This window comes from Crocodylus porosus, unplaced genomic scaffold (genome assembly GCF_001723895.1).
Source record: "Crocodylus porosus isolate Cpor-Errol unplaced genomic scaffold, CroPor_comp1, whole genome shotgun sequence".
Lineage (NCBI taxonomy): Eukaryota > Metazoa > Chordata > Crocodylia > Crocodylidae > Crocodylus > Crocodylus porosus.
Genome location: NW_017728886.1, coordinates 234,395,494 through 234,408,133, shown reverse-complemented (window position 1 = coordinate 234,408,133; position 12,640 = coordinate 234,395,494). Strand labels below are relative to the sequence as shown.

General features: G+C 42.0%; 1 protein-coding gene across 5 annotated transcripts in view; it reads left to right on the top strand.

Annotated features, from left to right (window-relative positions):
* The window catches only part of RGS22 (regulator of G-protein signaling 22), a 94,792-nt gene extending 86,316 nt beyond the window's left edge, over positions 1 to 8,476 (top strand). For 3 of the 5 annotated variants that reach the window (XM_019551229.1, XM_019551224.1, XM_019551210.1), the window contains 5 exons: positions 27 to 188; positions 3,689 to 3,793; positions 5,607 to 5,709; positions 6,328 to 6,447; positions 8,312 to 8,476. In XM_019551229.1, coding sequence (XP_019406774.1) covers positions 27 to 188; positions 3,689 to 3,793; positions 5,607 to 5,709; positions 6,328 to 6,447; positions 8,312 to 8,355 — 534 coding nt within the window. In that variant the 3' untranslated portion in view covers positions 8,356 to 8,476. The other 2 variants (XM_019551213.1, XM_019551227.1) reach the window with 2 other exon arrangements.
* The last annotated feature ends 4,164 nt before the right edge of the window (positions 8,477 to 12,640 follow it).

Here is a 12,640-nt window from a genome sequence, read left to right as displayed (position 1 = left end):
TTGAACTTCCTTTTCTTTCTACTCAGATGACTATTTTTGCTCTTCTGTTTAAATTTTGGCCAAAATTCTGTGAGTTTCGAAGCAATTTGGCTGATGAAAAAATTTTGCCTGTGTTGGGGAGGAAAAAGGAAAAGAAAGTGGAAAAAGGGAAAAGAAAATCAGCAGAAGAACGACTCACCAAGACTCAGGTGAGAGGCTGAAAGACCAAAAACACACCTTCTGGTGAATAAACATTAACAATACAAATATCCCCTCTATGGGCTTGACCCAAAATCCACTGAAGTCAATGGAAAGACTCTAATATTTTTTTAGAATACAGATTTTAAATACTATTCAGTATTGGGGAATTAGGCCCCAGTACTGCATATGTTTATACACAGGCTTAATTTTAAGAAGGGAAGTCAATAGGAATACTGTTCTTAAAGAGAAGCACATTATATCTGTGTTTGCACAGCTGGGGACTCCCTCCTCGCTCTCATTTTTAATAGAGGGGAAAGTACATTTTTATTTACCTTTGGGGTGGGGGGTGCAAAAATGTAAAAAATAAAAAAAAAAGGCTGGAGGGAATATTTTCAAACAGCTCGTTCTATATATTGCGTGTGTAAATGTGATAAGTGTTTACCTGCATGCATGCAGGATTTTTAAGCAGGGTTTACTTAGCTGGTATCTATAAGGCTATCAATTACATTTTTAAAAACCCATTTTCTTAGATGTGTTACCAAAAGCACCTTGTAGAATTTAAACAACACATTTTAAAATTCTGATGTGTTGCTTACTCTTCTTCTGGATGTTTTATTATATGTCCCTCAGCTTTTGTAGTGGGATCTTAGGCTACTCATTTACACTTTTGTTTAGAGGGAGTTTCCAATCAGTACCAGGTTTTAGGGGCTTATGCATTGGCAGAAAGGATCTGTGTTTCAGATGTACCTCTCCAATGGCGATGTTAGTTTGTAAAGCTGTTTTTCCTGGAGATAATCTTGTTTTTAAAATGACAGAAAAATTTGTGCTGGTCATAGGTTGGACTAAAAGTTCTTTTTTCAAAACCTAAATGTTCGGATGAGTTTGAGAGTGCCTTTTTAAGGGCAAAGGAACAGCTGCATTGAAATCAGTTGATTATAATGTGTATAGTAGTTTACATCCTCAAAGTACCATATAAACATGCTGTTCAGATACTGATCTATGGTGTTCATGAGTACATGGATGGGTAGAGGCCTAAACTAACTAATCTTCACAGCACTCTGTGAGAACTAGTATTCTACCAGTATCTACCAGTATTCCTATTTTAGAGACAGGGGAAACTGAGAATTGGCAGATACTGTGACTAACACAAGCGACCCAATAATCAGTGTCAAAACCAGAACTCATGCTCTTTTCTCCAGAGCACATTGCTTCCACGAACAAATGCCTGGGTAGACATTGCCATAGTCATGAGGAAAGGATGCAGTGGCAATTACTGCCTGTTTTTGCTTTCACCTCAGACACTTCTTTTCCTTTGGAGATTACCTGATATGCAGATCCTTCAGCTGTTGGGCTGAGGTAGCAGTTGTATGTGGAATGACTTCGGCTTGGGGAAATATGCTTTATACCCTCTCTTTGAACTACATGCCTGTGGCCTAGGCCAGCTAGTGGGATTGAGCTTTGAGCCATGGATTTGTTCTTCTTTAAGGTATTAGACTGCATGTGACATATGGTGGTTGCATCAGTTCTTTTCTGTAAATTGTTCTTATGCCAGTATTTTTAGTGAGTTAAATATGCAGTTGCACTTTGCTTCACTTCCAAAGTAATTCTGAAATTTTAGCCTGAGAGTTATCCAAAACCTGAATGAGGTTTTGTTAATGTTTGTTTTAAATCTGCACTTGTTCTTCCTTTGTCCTCCCTTCAGAATAAGGAGATTCCCAGGTGCCTGGATTTCACTTTTCTTTGGCACAAATGGATGTTACCAAACAATTTAGACTAAATCCTGCAAAGTGCTGAGTATCTTTTGTCAATAAGAATGGAGGGTATTTGGCACCTTATAGGATCAGGATCTTTCTATCTGAAACCACAGACTGATTTATTTTTTTTAAATGATGTGATTCCTTGGAGAATAAAATTATTTTGCATTCATTCTGGGTTCAAAATCTGGCAGTTTATAGTATGCTATTACAACTGTGGGAGAAAAACATATTGTTAGGAAAATTCCAGGAAATCTGGAAAACAGGAAATCCAATACTTGATGCAGGAAAGTTCTGTTATATGGAAAGAATTGCTGATGTGTGATTGATTTCTTATTCATGTGAACTTATATATTTTGGCAAATAGCACTGTTTTTTATTGGTACGCTGTATCCTCACTATTGAGTTATAGTGGTATGGTGCAGATTTTGGAAATGAGTCTTGAATTTCATTCCACACTTCCAAAAACTGGTAAGCCCTTGAGGGATTTGTGCCATTTCACAGGCGACTCTCCTGACTAAGTAATGTCTATGTTTGATAAATACTTGCTTCATTTGGGAGACTCTTGATTTTTCTTGGAGTCCTGTCTCTCCTTCCTGATCAAACTTCTTTAGCAACTTAGAGATTTTCTTGTATCAAAGGCAAAGTATAAAAGACCCATGTTTCCTTCACTGGAATCAACCTCACCAAGGTTTTTTTTTTTTGATGGTGATGTCATGGTATGAAAGATTTTACTATGTCATGACCTTACCCTGCATACTATGAGAAAAAAATCATTCACAATCTCACATATATCTCCACATTTCCTGCGTATAAATAAAATTTGTCTTCAGAAATTTTTTCTCAGTCCAAGTAACTGGGAATTTTGCAGGGGTTAGGAGCCTTGCTTCAGATGAAATGCCTGGTGGAGGAGCAGGTCAGCACTCATTTGGATAGTATTTCATGACTACTAATCCATAAGATATTGAGGGAGGTACAGAGAAAGAATAGTGTGGTGGTAGAAAGAAAGGATAGTGTTGTGGAACAAATAACCGGGAGATCATGGTTCTTTTGCCAGCTCTTCCATAGACTCCCCTTAGGACCTTGGGAAGCCTTTTAATCTTTTTTTTTTTTCCTCAGGTATCCCTTCTGCAGAATGGGTGACCCTTAGTTGCGTCAGAGGGCTGTAGTGAGGTTAATTAATCCTTTTATAAAGGTCTTTCAGATATCCCTTTGAAGCATTTTAAAACAATATTAACAGTGCGGGTAGTTAACCACTGGAACAACTTAACAAGGGTTCGACTGGCTTCTCCTTCACTGAAAATCTTTAAATCAAGATTGGATGTTTTTTCTCAAAGAGATACCGTAAGTCAAACAGGAAATAATTCAAGGATGTCCCATGGCCTGTGTTAGCCAAAAGATTAAAAGATATGCTCTAGCTCAACCACAGCCCTTGGATCTTGAGGCACAAATTAATTCAAGGAAGCCCTATGGCCTGAGTTAAGCAGGGGGTCAGAGTGTAAGATCACAGTGGTCCTGCCTGGTCTTAAAATAGATGGAAGTGTGCTCCATTGCAGGTACATCCTACCATCCAGCAAGTCTTATGATACCTCTTGTGAAGCAAGAAATGATCAACTGGGAATTGTAAATCTTTGTTCAAAATATGCCTGTAATGTACAAAGATATTGTCCATGGCATTGTTACATCTCAATTGTCATCCCAGGTCAGCTGCCACTATGTGCATCTAATCAAAGACTTGTTTCTATTGACAACAGCAAGGGAAAAAGGTTGTCAGTATAGCAAGCAGTGTGTCTGGAGAAGAATGGGGTGTGGGCAGAAGAACACCTTCTTCTGCATCTACATCAGCATCTGCACGGCAGGTGAGTAACAGTATAGCTTGCTCTAGATATCTTTACCTCAACCTGCATCGAGAGCTGAAACAGGTGCTAAAGAAAATGGAAGGGGGAAGACTGGCTTTAAAATCAGCTTTTGCAGTGTTCTTAAAAATCTTTAACTCCTACCCATTAATTTTGCAGATCAGTAACCTGCCCTACTCCTGATGTTTCTCAGTTTTAGATTCTGAGGAACATTTCAGACCTTTCAAGCTGAGAAGTGAGAATAGCACAGGTATAAACTAGAAGTAAGCCAAAGGCAATGAGGTCCAGATCCGTATTAGACATTATCCATACCCTGGGGCTATTGATGCCTTTTGGGGAATTTAGTTTTGCCACAACTCCTATGGGAATTGGTTTTAAGGTTGAAAAACTTGGAAATGGGCACTGTTTATGAGATCTTGGTACTTGCATGTAGAATTGCCTGCTGCTTCATTGAGAACAGTCTTCATGATGTATCAAACTGTGGCATATAATGAAAGGGAAATGGTAATTTTTGTTGGACAGAATGGACACAGCAGCTTATGAATACTAAGCGATGATTTGTGGTGTAAAGCTTGTGGATGTTGAGAATGCAGAAGGACCAGCCTCAGCTACCCCAAATTTCACCATAGTTTGGATAAGTGAATTATCCTGCTTTTGGTCCTTTCCCTCAAACAAATATTCTACCTTTGTTCAAACCTGTCTCTAGAAAACAGTGAACTGGCTCATTCCCAGGACATAATGCTGCATGACCAGGCCCTGATATCCTTGGACCTCACAATTTTTGGGAAACTGGTAAAATCTACTGAAACAGCTTCTGTCTTCAAACTGCGTTCTGTTGTAGTAATAGTTCTTTAAACTGAGCCACCAAATACAAAATTGGGCTGGATCCTATTCCATTTATTAGGATTGTAAGTGGACTTAGGCACCTAAGTGCGATTCTCTTCTACCTTGCTCCAGACCCTGGAAAATATTTAATGCAGAAGTTGGGAGGGTATTCCTTTTTTCTTGCTGCCTTTTTTGTTACTCAGAGGTCAGGTGATTGTAGGTTACAAAAGTAGATGCATTAATGGATTTTTATGAACTTGAACAGGGTGGAATAGAATTATATTTAGGCACCTAAGTCTACTTAGATTCCTAATAAGTGGAATAGAATCAGGCCCTTAAAGTTTTAGGGAAAAGGGCTGATATAGAGAAGTCTTGGCTTAGTCTATACGTTACATTATAGTCCTTATAATAGTTTGGATGAGTGATCTAGAATTTACACTGAATTAGGTAAATTAAAATTGAAAGACCAACATTTGTTCTTTTAGAGGAGAGGAGCTGCCATGTCTTAGATATATCATCTTACCATAGATAGCAGAATACTGCTAGGAAGGCAGAAAGTACTGGAAGGTTTGATAGGCCTGTTGGGATTTGGGAGTGGGGGATAGGCCATCAAGGAGAGTAGTAAGGTAAGGGGCTCAGGAGAACAAAAGAATGAATCTTGAAAGAACAAAAGGATACAGCATTTGAAGATGTGGACAGAAGGGGGGAGAGAAGGTAAATGGGGACCTGAATAATTAGCTTAAGCATTCAGCCTCTCAGACTTCCCTGAACTGCACCTCTGATATTTTGGGATTTACTCATTGCTAGGAATGTTTTCTCCATTTCTTTCAGTTTCACCATTGTGAAGACAAAACTCTTCTTTCCAATCCCTCTTTCAGCTGGAAGAATACTAGCATTGTAGTAACATAAACAAGCCCGTTCTTTGTTGAAACAGACCATCGACTACCAGCTACATGGTGAAGAGACTGATTTTTTAAAATGGTTCTTGCAGGTTTCCTGGTCTTATTCCAAGTACATAGAAGCCCTCGAGCAAGAGCGAGTACTCCTTAAAATGCAAGAAGATCTGGAAAGAAAGACATCATCATTTTTCGCAGGTTATTAATCAAATTCTGTGGTTTAGGAGAACAATTTCGTCCAACTTTTTATACATTTCAAGGTGAAATTTGCTTAGCATGAGACCCTTATTTTTTGCTTGCTCTGTTTTGGGACTATTTGGGTGGGCCTTTGCCTCCAATACCCCAACTGTCTACTGTTGAGTGGCTCTTTTTACCCACCCCACATGGATCACTGTCATCACTGAGGTCACAGGGAAATGACCATGGGATCTGCATTTGTACAAGTAGGACACATGCTACTTCAGCCTGTACATTGAGACAGCAGTCATGGGACCAGTGCACTGCAGCCCTATGTTCCGGCCCCTGGGCTAGAAGGTGCATTTTTCTTCCTCATTTCCTTGCATTTGAGCCAGTTGAGCTTTATGCAGGCAAAAAAAACATTTTTATAATTCTGCTGACATTCTGTCACTGAATGTACTGGCATTTGCTGCAGTTTTAGTCAGTAAGGAATTGAATAACCTCATACTTCCCCAAAGAATTTATACTCAAACAGTTGTCTCCTATTCATTCCTTAAAGCGGAAAACCTGTCAGTGTTTCATAACACTTTCCCAAGTGAAAGCAGTTTCCCTTAATTTCATTTTGCCTCCCTTTCGTAGCTGCCTCATCTATGTCATTTATGAAGCCGAACCGCCAAGCAAGCTCAGAAAAAACTTCCATTTCGCCATCCTCTAGTTTGATTTTGGAGAAACAGTCCAGTATTTCCAAAGACACAGAAAGTGAGTCTGACACTTTGCATCAGCTTGACATTTGTGTTGAATGATGTCCTCACCTTCAGCTGCCTGGTGGTGATCTCTGACATGCAGGCACTCTAGACCCACTCTATTTTAACTAGTTTAGGGTAGCGGTTCTCAGCTATTTTAGATTCAAGGCACCCCTCACTTTTTCAAATCTCATGGAACTGCATTTAAAAAATGAATGGAAATATGTTATGAATATTGGAATATAAACATACCTATCTTGTTGATTGTTAATTAGTTATTACTTGATTAGATCCTTATAATTATATATTATACTTAGCCCACTGCCACCACCACTTGAGCCAGGTGGATCTCCACTGTATACCTCCTGCAGAACCTGACTGAGAAGTGGCTGTGGCAGGAGCATGCACTTTTGCCACAACCCTTCCCAGTCTGACCCTGCTCGGTGTCTCCCAGAAACAGAGGCAGGCAGGGCAGATGGAATTGTCCCCCACACCTCTGTTTTCAGAAAATACACGAGAGCCAAACTTGGAAATGGCTGCAGTAGAAATTATGCAGGGCAGTTGTACCTGGTGGCAGTGTCAATCTCCAGGATGCCACCACTGTGGGCTCAACCTGACTTCATTATGTAATACAGGCAGGCACGCCTCTTCTGCTTTAGCTTATTCTTGCTTTTCAGCATGAGCTGAACCCAGAAGAGCTGAAGCAGAAGCAGCTTGCCTGCCTGTACAATGTAATGCAGTCAGATGTGCTGCCTCAGCTGCAGCTCCCTCTCAGCTGGGCTCCATGTCCCCCTGAAATGAATGCGTATGGGTAAATTTCACTCTGTAACAGTGTAGGCATCACAGCACCCCTTGCAGGTTCTCATGACACCTGGGGGGGCCATGGCATTTCAGTTGAGAACTGCTGATTCAGAGTGTTGGAAGATGCTTGGTGGAATGAAAAGCTAAGTTCTCAAACAGATCTAGCTATAGGTTGACCCTGTCTCTGCAGCTGATAAAGAATAAAATGGGAAAGAGAAGAGGGAAGGTAAGGAGATCCTCAAAGTAAAAACCAGAATTTGCAACCCCAGTTAAGGAACCCCCTCAGTTTTTCAGATGAGACTGAACTTAAGACACCTCTCTTGGAACTGTTTTTAAATTGGTCATCTGGAATTATTTTAACATCAATAGAAGCATGCTTTTATTTTCCCTCCATCTTCCCTTCATCTTTTGCTGCTTTGTTTCAATATCCTTACTTCAAGGCAAGGTGGCCCCAGATCTTTACTATGACCATGGTACTTCCAGTGCCTGAGGCAGCACCACCTGTATGTGACCAGCAGAAGGAGTAATTTCCACAGGCTAGGTTCTCTCCTTTCACTCTTTCCTGTGTTTTTCATTTCCTTTCCCATGCTACTGTCTTCCTCTTTTCATCCTCTCTACATGAGTCTTGTATCCTTTCCCCCTTGCTGTCTGTCTCCTTGTCTCTCCCCTTCCTTCTGTCCCACAGTCATGCTGGTTTCTGTAGCCCTCTCAACTACCTTATTTTGCCATCTCTTTCCTTCCTTTTCCTCACAAAACAACCTGGTGTTTTAGCTACTTTTGGATGGCTTCTTGTAGTGAAGCCTCATGTTTCCATTCTCTGATTCTCCTCACCTGCTCCTTCTGCAATGATTTGATTCCCAGCTCTTGTGATTCTGCCTTTGTGGTGGAGACATTAGTCACACTCGGTCAGCCCAGATCCTGCAAGTGGTTGTTCCTCCTCTCCCTGGGTTACCAAAGGAACAGGACATCCTTTTAGTGCCTGGATATTCACTAAAGCCTTTTCACACCTTTGTGATTACTTGTTTCATCCTTTGCACTTGGCTGCCACATTGTTAATGATATTTCCTTACCTTTTCCAGGAGGATTTAAAACCTATGTGAAGGATGGAACGCAGAGACAATGAATTATGGTGGCCTTAGGGCGAGTTAGAAGTTGAAGTAAATCACGTGCAGCTTGGTTTGCGGTCAGATTTTCAGAACATAGATAATCCACCTACAAGGGTCAACAGATGGTAGAGTCACTGGTGGAAAACACAGGCTCCATGGCAATGTGATGCTGCTGCTGCTGCTTTGCTATGTTTTTTTTTAATTATGGTAGTGCATGGTACGCATAGACCCCAATCAGCATTGAGCCAGCTGTGGTAGGTGCTGTACAAACACCTGGATCAACTTGATCCTTACCCCATAGCTCTTATAGTCGCATTCAGTTCTTCAGGGCTGAGCTAATAAGTGTTACACTATCTTAGGTCTAGTCTACAGGACAGTGAACTCCAGCTCTACCTTCACAATTCTGAATGTGTCCACGCCTAAAGCTCGTCTGCAGCTGCCAGCAGAGTTACTTCTCCTCGGCTAAATAGAATAAGGCTTCTGCCAGTTGCCCTGGTCCCTTCCCAGAGTACATTTTATGCTGTGGTAGCACAGTTGCTTGGTGGAGCTGCCAGAAACATCTGTGTGTGCATGCACTCTGGTACCTTGGCAGTAGTGACTGCTATCCACAGCCAGACATTTCTGAGGTATCAAAACACAAACCCCTAGTACTACTTTGGTCTTGAACTCAAGCCCATGCCTAAATCCAGTCTGGATTCTGATCTGAAGGACCTTCTGCCCCATACCAATTTTGTTTTGGCTGTGGTCTCAAGCAGTGTTTAAAAGGCCCTGAGTAGCAGGCCTGGGAAATAATATTTCTGAAAAGTGAGTGGAATCACTGAGAGATGCACATGTCTTTGATAGGACCTGGATCCTTCACCATTCTTGTCCATCCTTTGTGGGGGGAAAACTGCCCATCATGGCTGCTGTAGGGACTGGCACATCACTTTCCCCTCCTCTCAGGAGCCTGTTCTCACACTTGCTGACAGTGGTAGACATAACAGAAACCAGCAGAGGAACTGGTCAGTAGGGCTGTGCAAAGCTTCAGTCACTGATTCGATTTGGAGGAGGTTCATCCCGATTCAGTGAATTGAAGCAAGAGAATCTTTAAAAGGTCCAAATTGAATCCAAAGCAACTAAATCGATTTGGAAGAGATTTGGATCTGCCAGGGAGAGGCAGGCACAGCTGGGCAGGTGCAGGTTCTCTGGCGGCTCCTCTGGCTGTGCCTGCCTCTCCCTGGGTGGGGAGAGCCGCGGCAGAAGCCCCCGTGGCTGCCCTGTCCGGCCCCATCCCCCCACCTGGGCCCAGCCTAGTCCCAGCACTTAAACAAAAAAAAAGCAAAGCCCTATACTCATCGGCAATAGCAGGGGCTCTGGGGCCTCCTGGCATAGCTACACTGCACCCGCGACATGTGACAGCTGCCGCACAGGTGCCAAGCAGAGGGGGTGATCCCTGTGCTGTGCCACAAGCCCTCAGAGTCCCTGATCGTTGCTGCCAGAGCTGGTGAGTGCAGGGCTTTTTTTTTTTAAATGCCAGGACTAGGCTGGGGCCGGACGAGGGATAGCACCAGGCAGGGTAGCCATGGGGGCTTCTCCCGCAGCTCTCCCTGGCCAATCCAAATCTCTGAATCAGCGCCAATTCTCCAATTCTGATTTGGCCGAATCAAATGGGGACAGTGATTTGAATCACTAAATTGAATCACTGTCCTCTGAATTGGCCAAATTGACTCAAACATTCCCTGTTCACACAGGCCTACTGGTCAGTATTTTATGAGGAATAATCATTGGCTAGTAGTAATTCATGTACTCACATCCCTTTTGAACAAATTGTTCCCTAAGAACACAGGGGCTGGACTTGAGCCACATTGCAGTTCTACCTTCCCCTGACCAGGGAGTGCAGTTTGGAATGTCTGCCCCCATTTTTCCAACTCTTGTTCTGATGGTTTTAGCTCCAGATTCCACAGAACTGTGCTATTCAGTACTTCAGAAGAGTATACATTACACCATTTTGCAATTAGCACAGCATATGCACTAACACATGGCTTGCCAATCATTCACAGTGTAAGGCAAAGAAGGGCTGTGACATGCCACTCAAGCAGTGGAATATCTCAGACTAAACCCGGTGTGATATGCTTTCTGCTGTTTTGCTGCCTACTATGAAATGCTGTAGACTGTTGCTCCATTTCTTTTGTGTTGTATTCTTGTCTACATGGTTTTCTGAAACAGTTAAATAACATGAAGATGATGTTTATCTTACATTAGTAGTTTTTTACTTGAGTCATACTTGGATTACTTATTAAGTGAAAAATATTATCCAGTTCTGTCACAAATGATCAAACTCTACATGAATGTATTCCAGTCTTGCAAAATGGTTGCAAGAATTTACTAGCCCACACACAAAATTACTTTGGTACTCAATTACCACAAAGATATTGGTGATAAAAAAAGTAGTGCCATACCTGGCCATCAGAAAGATAAATCTGTTGGCTTCAGGGAGTAAGTTGGACTTCGCAAAGCTGCCATAACCTATTCATTAGTTATACAAATGTGTGATACTTCTCAGTCCATTTTGCAGTTGGTACCTTGAATTAACCATATATATAAAATTACATGTAACAGATGTCATCTTGAGTTTGCATCAGAAGAGGCTCATATATGTTATTAATGTCACCAAACAGAATGCACGTCACTGGTATGACCTTTTTGTATGTTACTTTTCAACAAAAATAGGCCATAAGGTAGGGAGTAGGATTTGCAAAGGGGAAAGAGTTGAGTGGACTCTTTCAGTTCTAAATTAATGGTTGTAATCTTATCCAGCAGTAATGGAAAGTTGCTAGCTAGTGTTGGGTTATGTATCTGGCATGGGTTTGTGTCTTCTAGTTGGCAAGTAATGATATTTCCCAGTCTCAATGGAGAGGCTGAGGACTAAATAATAACAATGAATCCACCTCCTTTGTTGTTAGATGTGATAACAGTAGATCAGGGGTCAGTAGTGTTTCCTTGCAGGGGGCCAGAAAATACCCAGTTTAGGTTTGAGACCAGAGCCACTGGGTCCCAGCCACCTGCTCTGCATCTCCCAGTCACCCCTCATGGTGTGCTTCAGGGAGAGTTCCCCCTTTGCAAGAGCCTTGGACACCTGATTGCGCTGCTGAGTGGCACAGTCCACTGCTGCCAAGTGCTGCTGAACCCACAGCTTCGCAGGACAGATCCAAAGGCTCCTTGGGCTGGATCTGGCCCGTAGGCCATATGTTACCACCCCCTGCTCTAGATCACTCTAGCAATTGTTAAGAAAGTTGTGCTGCCATTACTGATACCTGTTCTTTAGCTAAAACATCTGCAGGGTTGCTCTTTTACTACATCTCCTCAGCACTAAATGTGCCTGATAATTGTTAAAGGAGTAAAATGTTACACAGGGTAGATCTAAGACCTCACCCTTTTGTCAAACCACACTTCTGTTCTATTATCTTCAACTGTGGCCCTCTTATGTGTGATCCTGTAGAAGAATCTAGGGTTCTATGCAGTTTGTGCAGAGCTTATTGGAAAAAAAGTCCCGTTAGAGAGCTGCAGCATTAGAAACTATTCTGGCCTGATTCCCAATTCATCTCTTTTACTGGTGGTCAAAACATGGAGTCCAGTTACGTTCCATGGAACATCTACTTTTCTTGTTTAGCCTCGTGGGATACAATGTATTGGAACTATTTTGAAATTTTCTTAGTTGATTTGTTTCAATCTGTAAGTATTTATCCTAGATACCTTTTCTATATACTGCACGTTTCTCATATCATACTTGGCATTTTTAATTAAAATCTTTTGTGTCCTTTGCTTAACATAGATGGTTTGTGGTTAAGGGCCCAGTCCTGCAAGTTTCTCCTTACCTTCAACAGGATTTTTCACAAAGAATTTCAGAAGTGTGTCCTGCACATACTTCTGATAATTCAGATATGCCTGTGATGAAGAACTGAAATTCTTAGGTTTGAATGATGAATTAAGGCACAGACCCATACTAGCTCTGTGGTATGCAAGTGGAATGGACCATTACACCTGTAAAAGGCAGGGAAATGCTTTGCCCCATGTAGGCAGCAGTGACCATCACCCTGCCTTCATCCTAATTTCTTTAGGGTTGCTAGTCTCTGAGAAGCTACTACCGTGTTTCCCCAAAAATAAGACATACCCATAAAATAAGCCGTAGCAGGATTTCTACGGTTTTGCGCAATATAAGCCATACCCCGAAAATAAGCCATAGTGATGGGCGTGGCTAAGCGTACCGGCGCGAAGCGGTAAATAAGACCGCCCCCGCCCCCGTGCAGCCATGCTGTGAGAGCG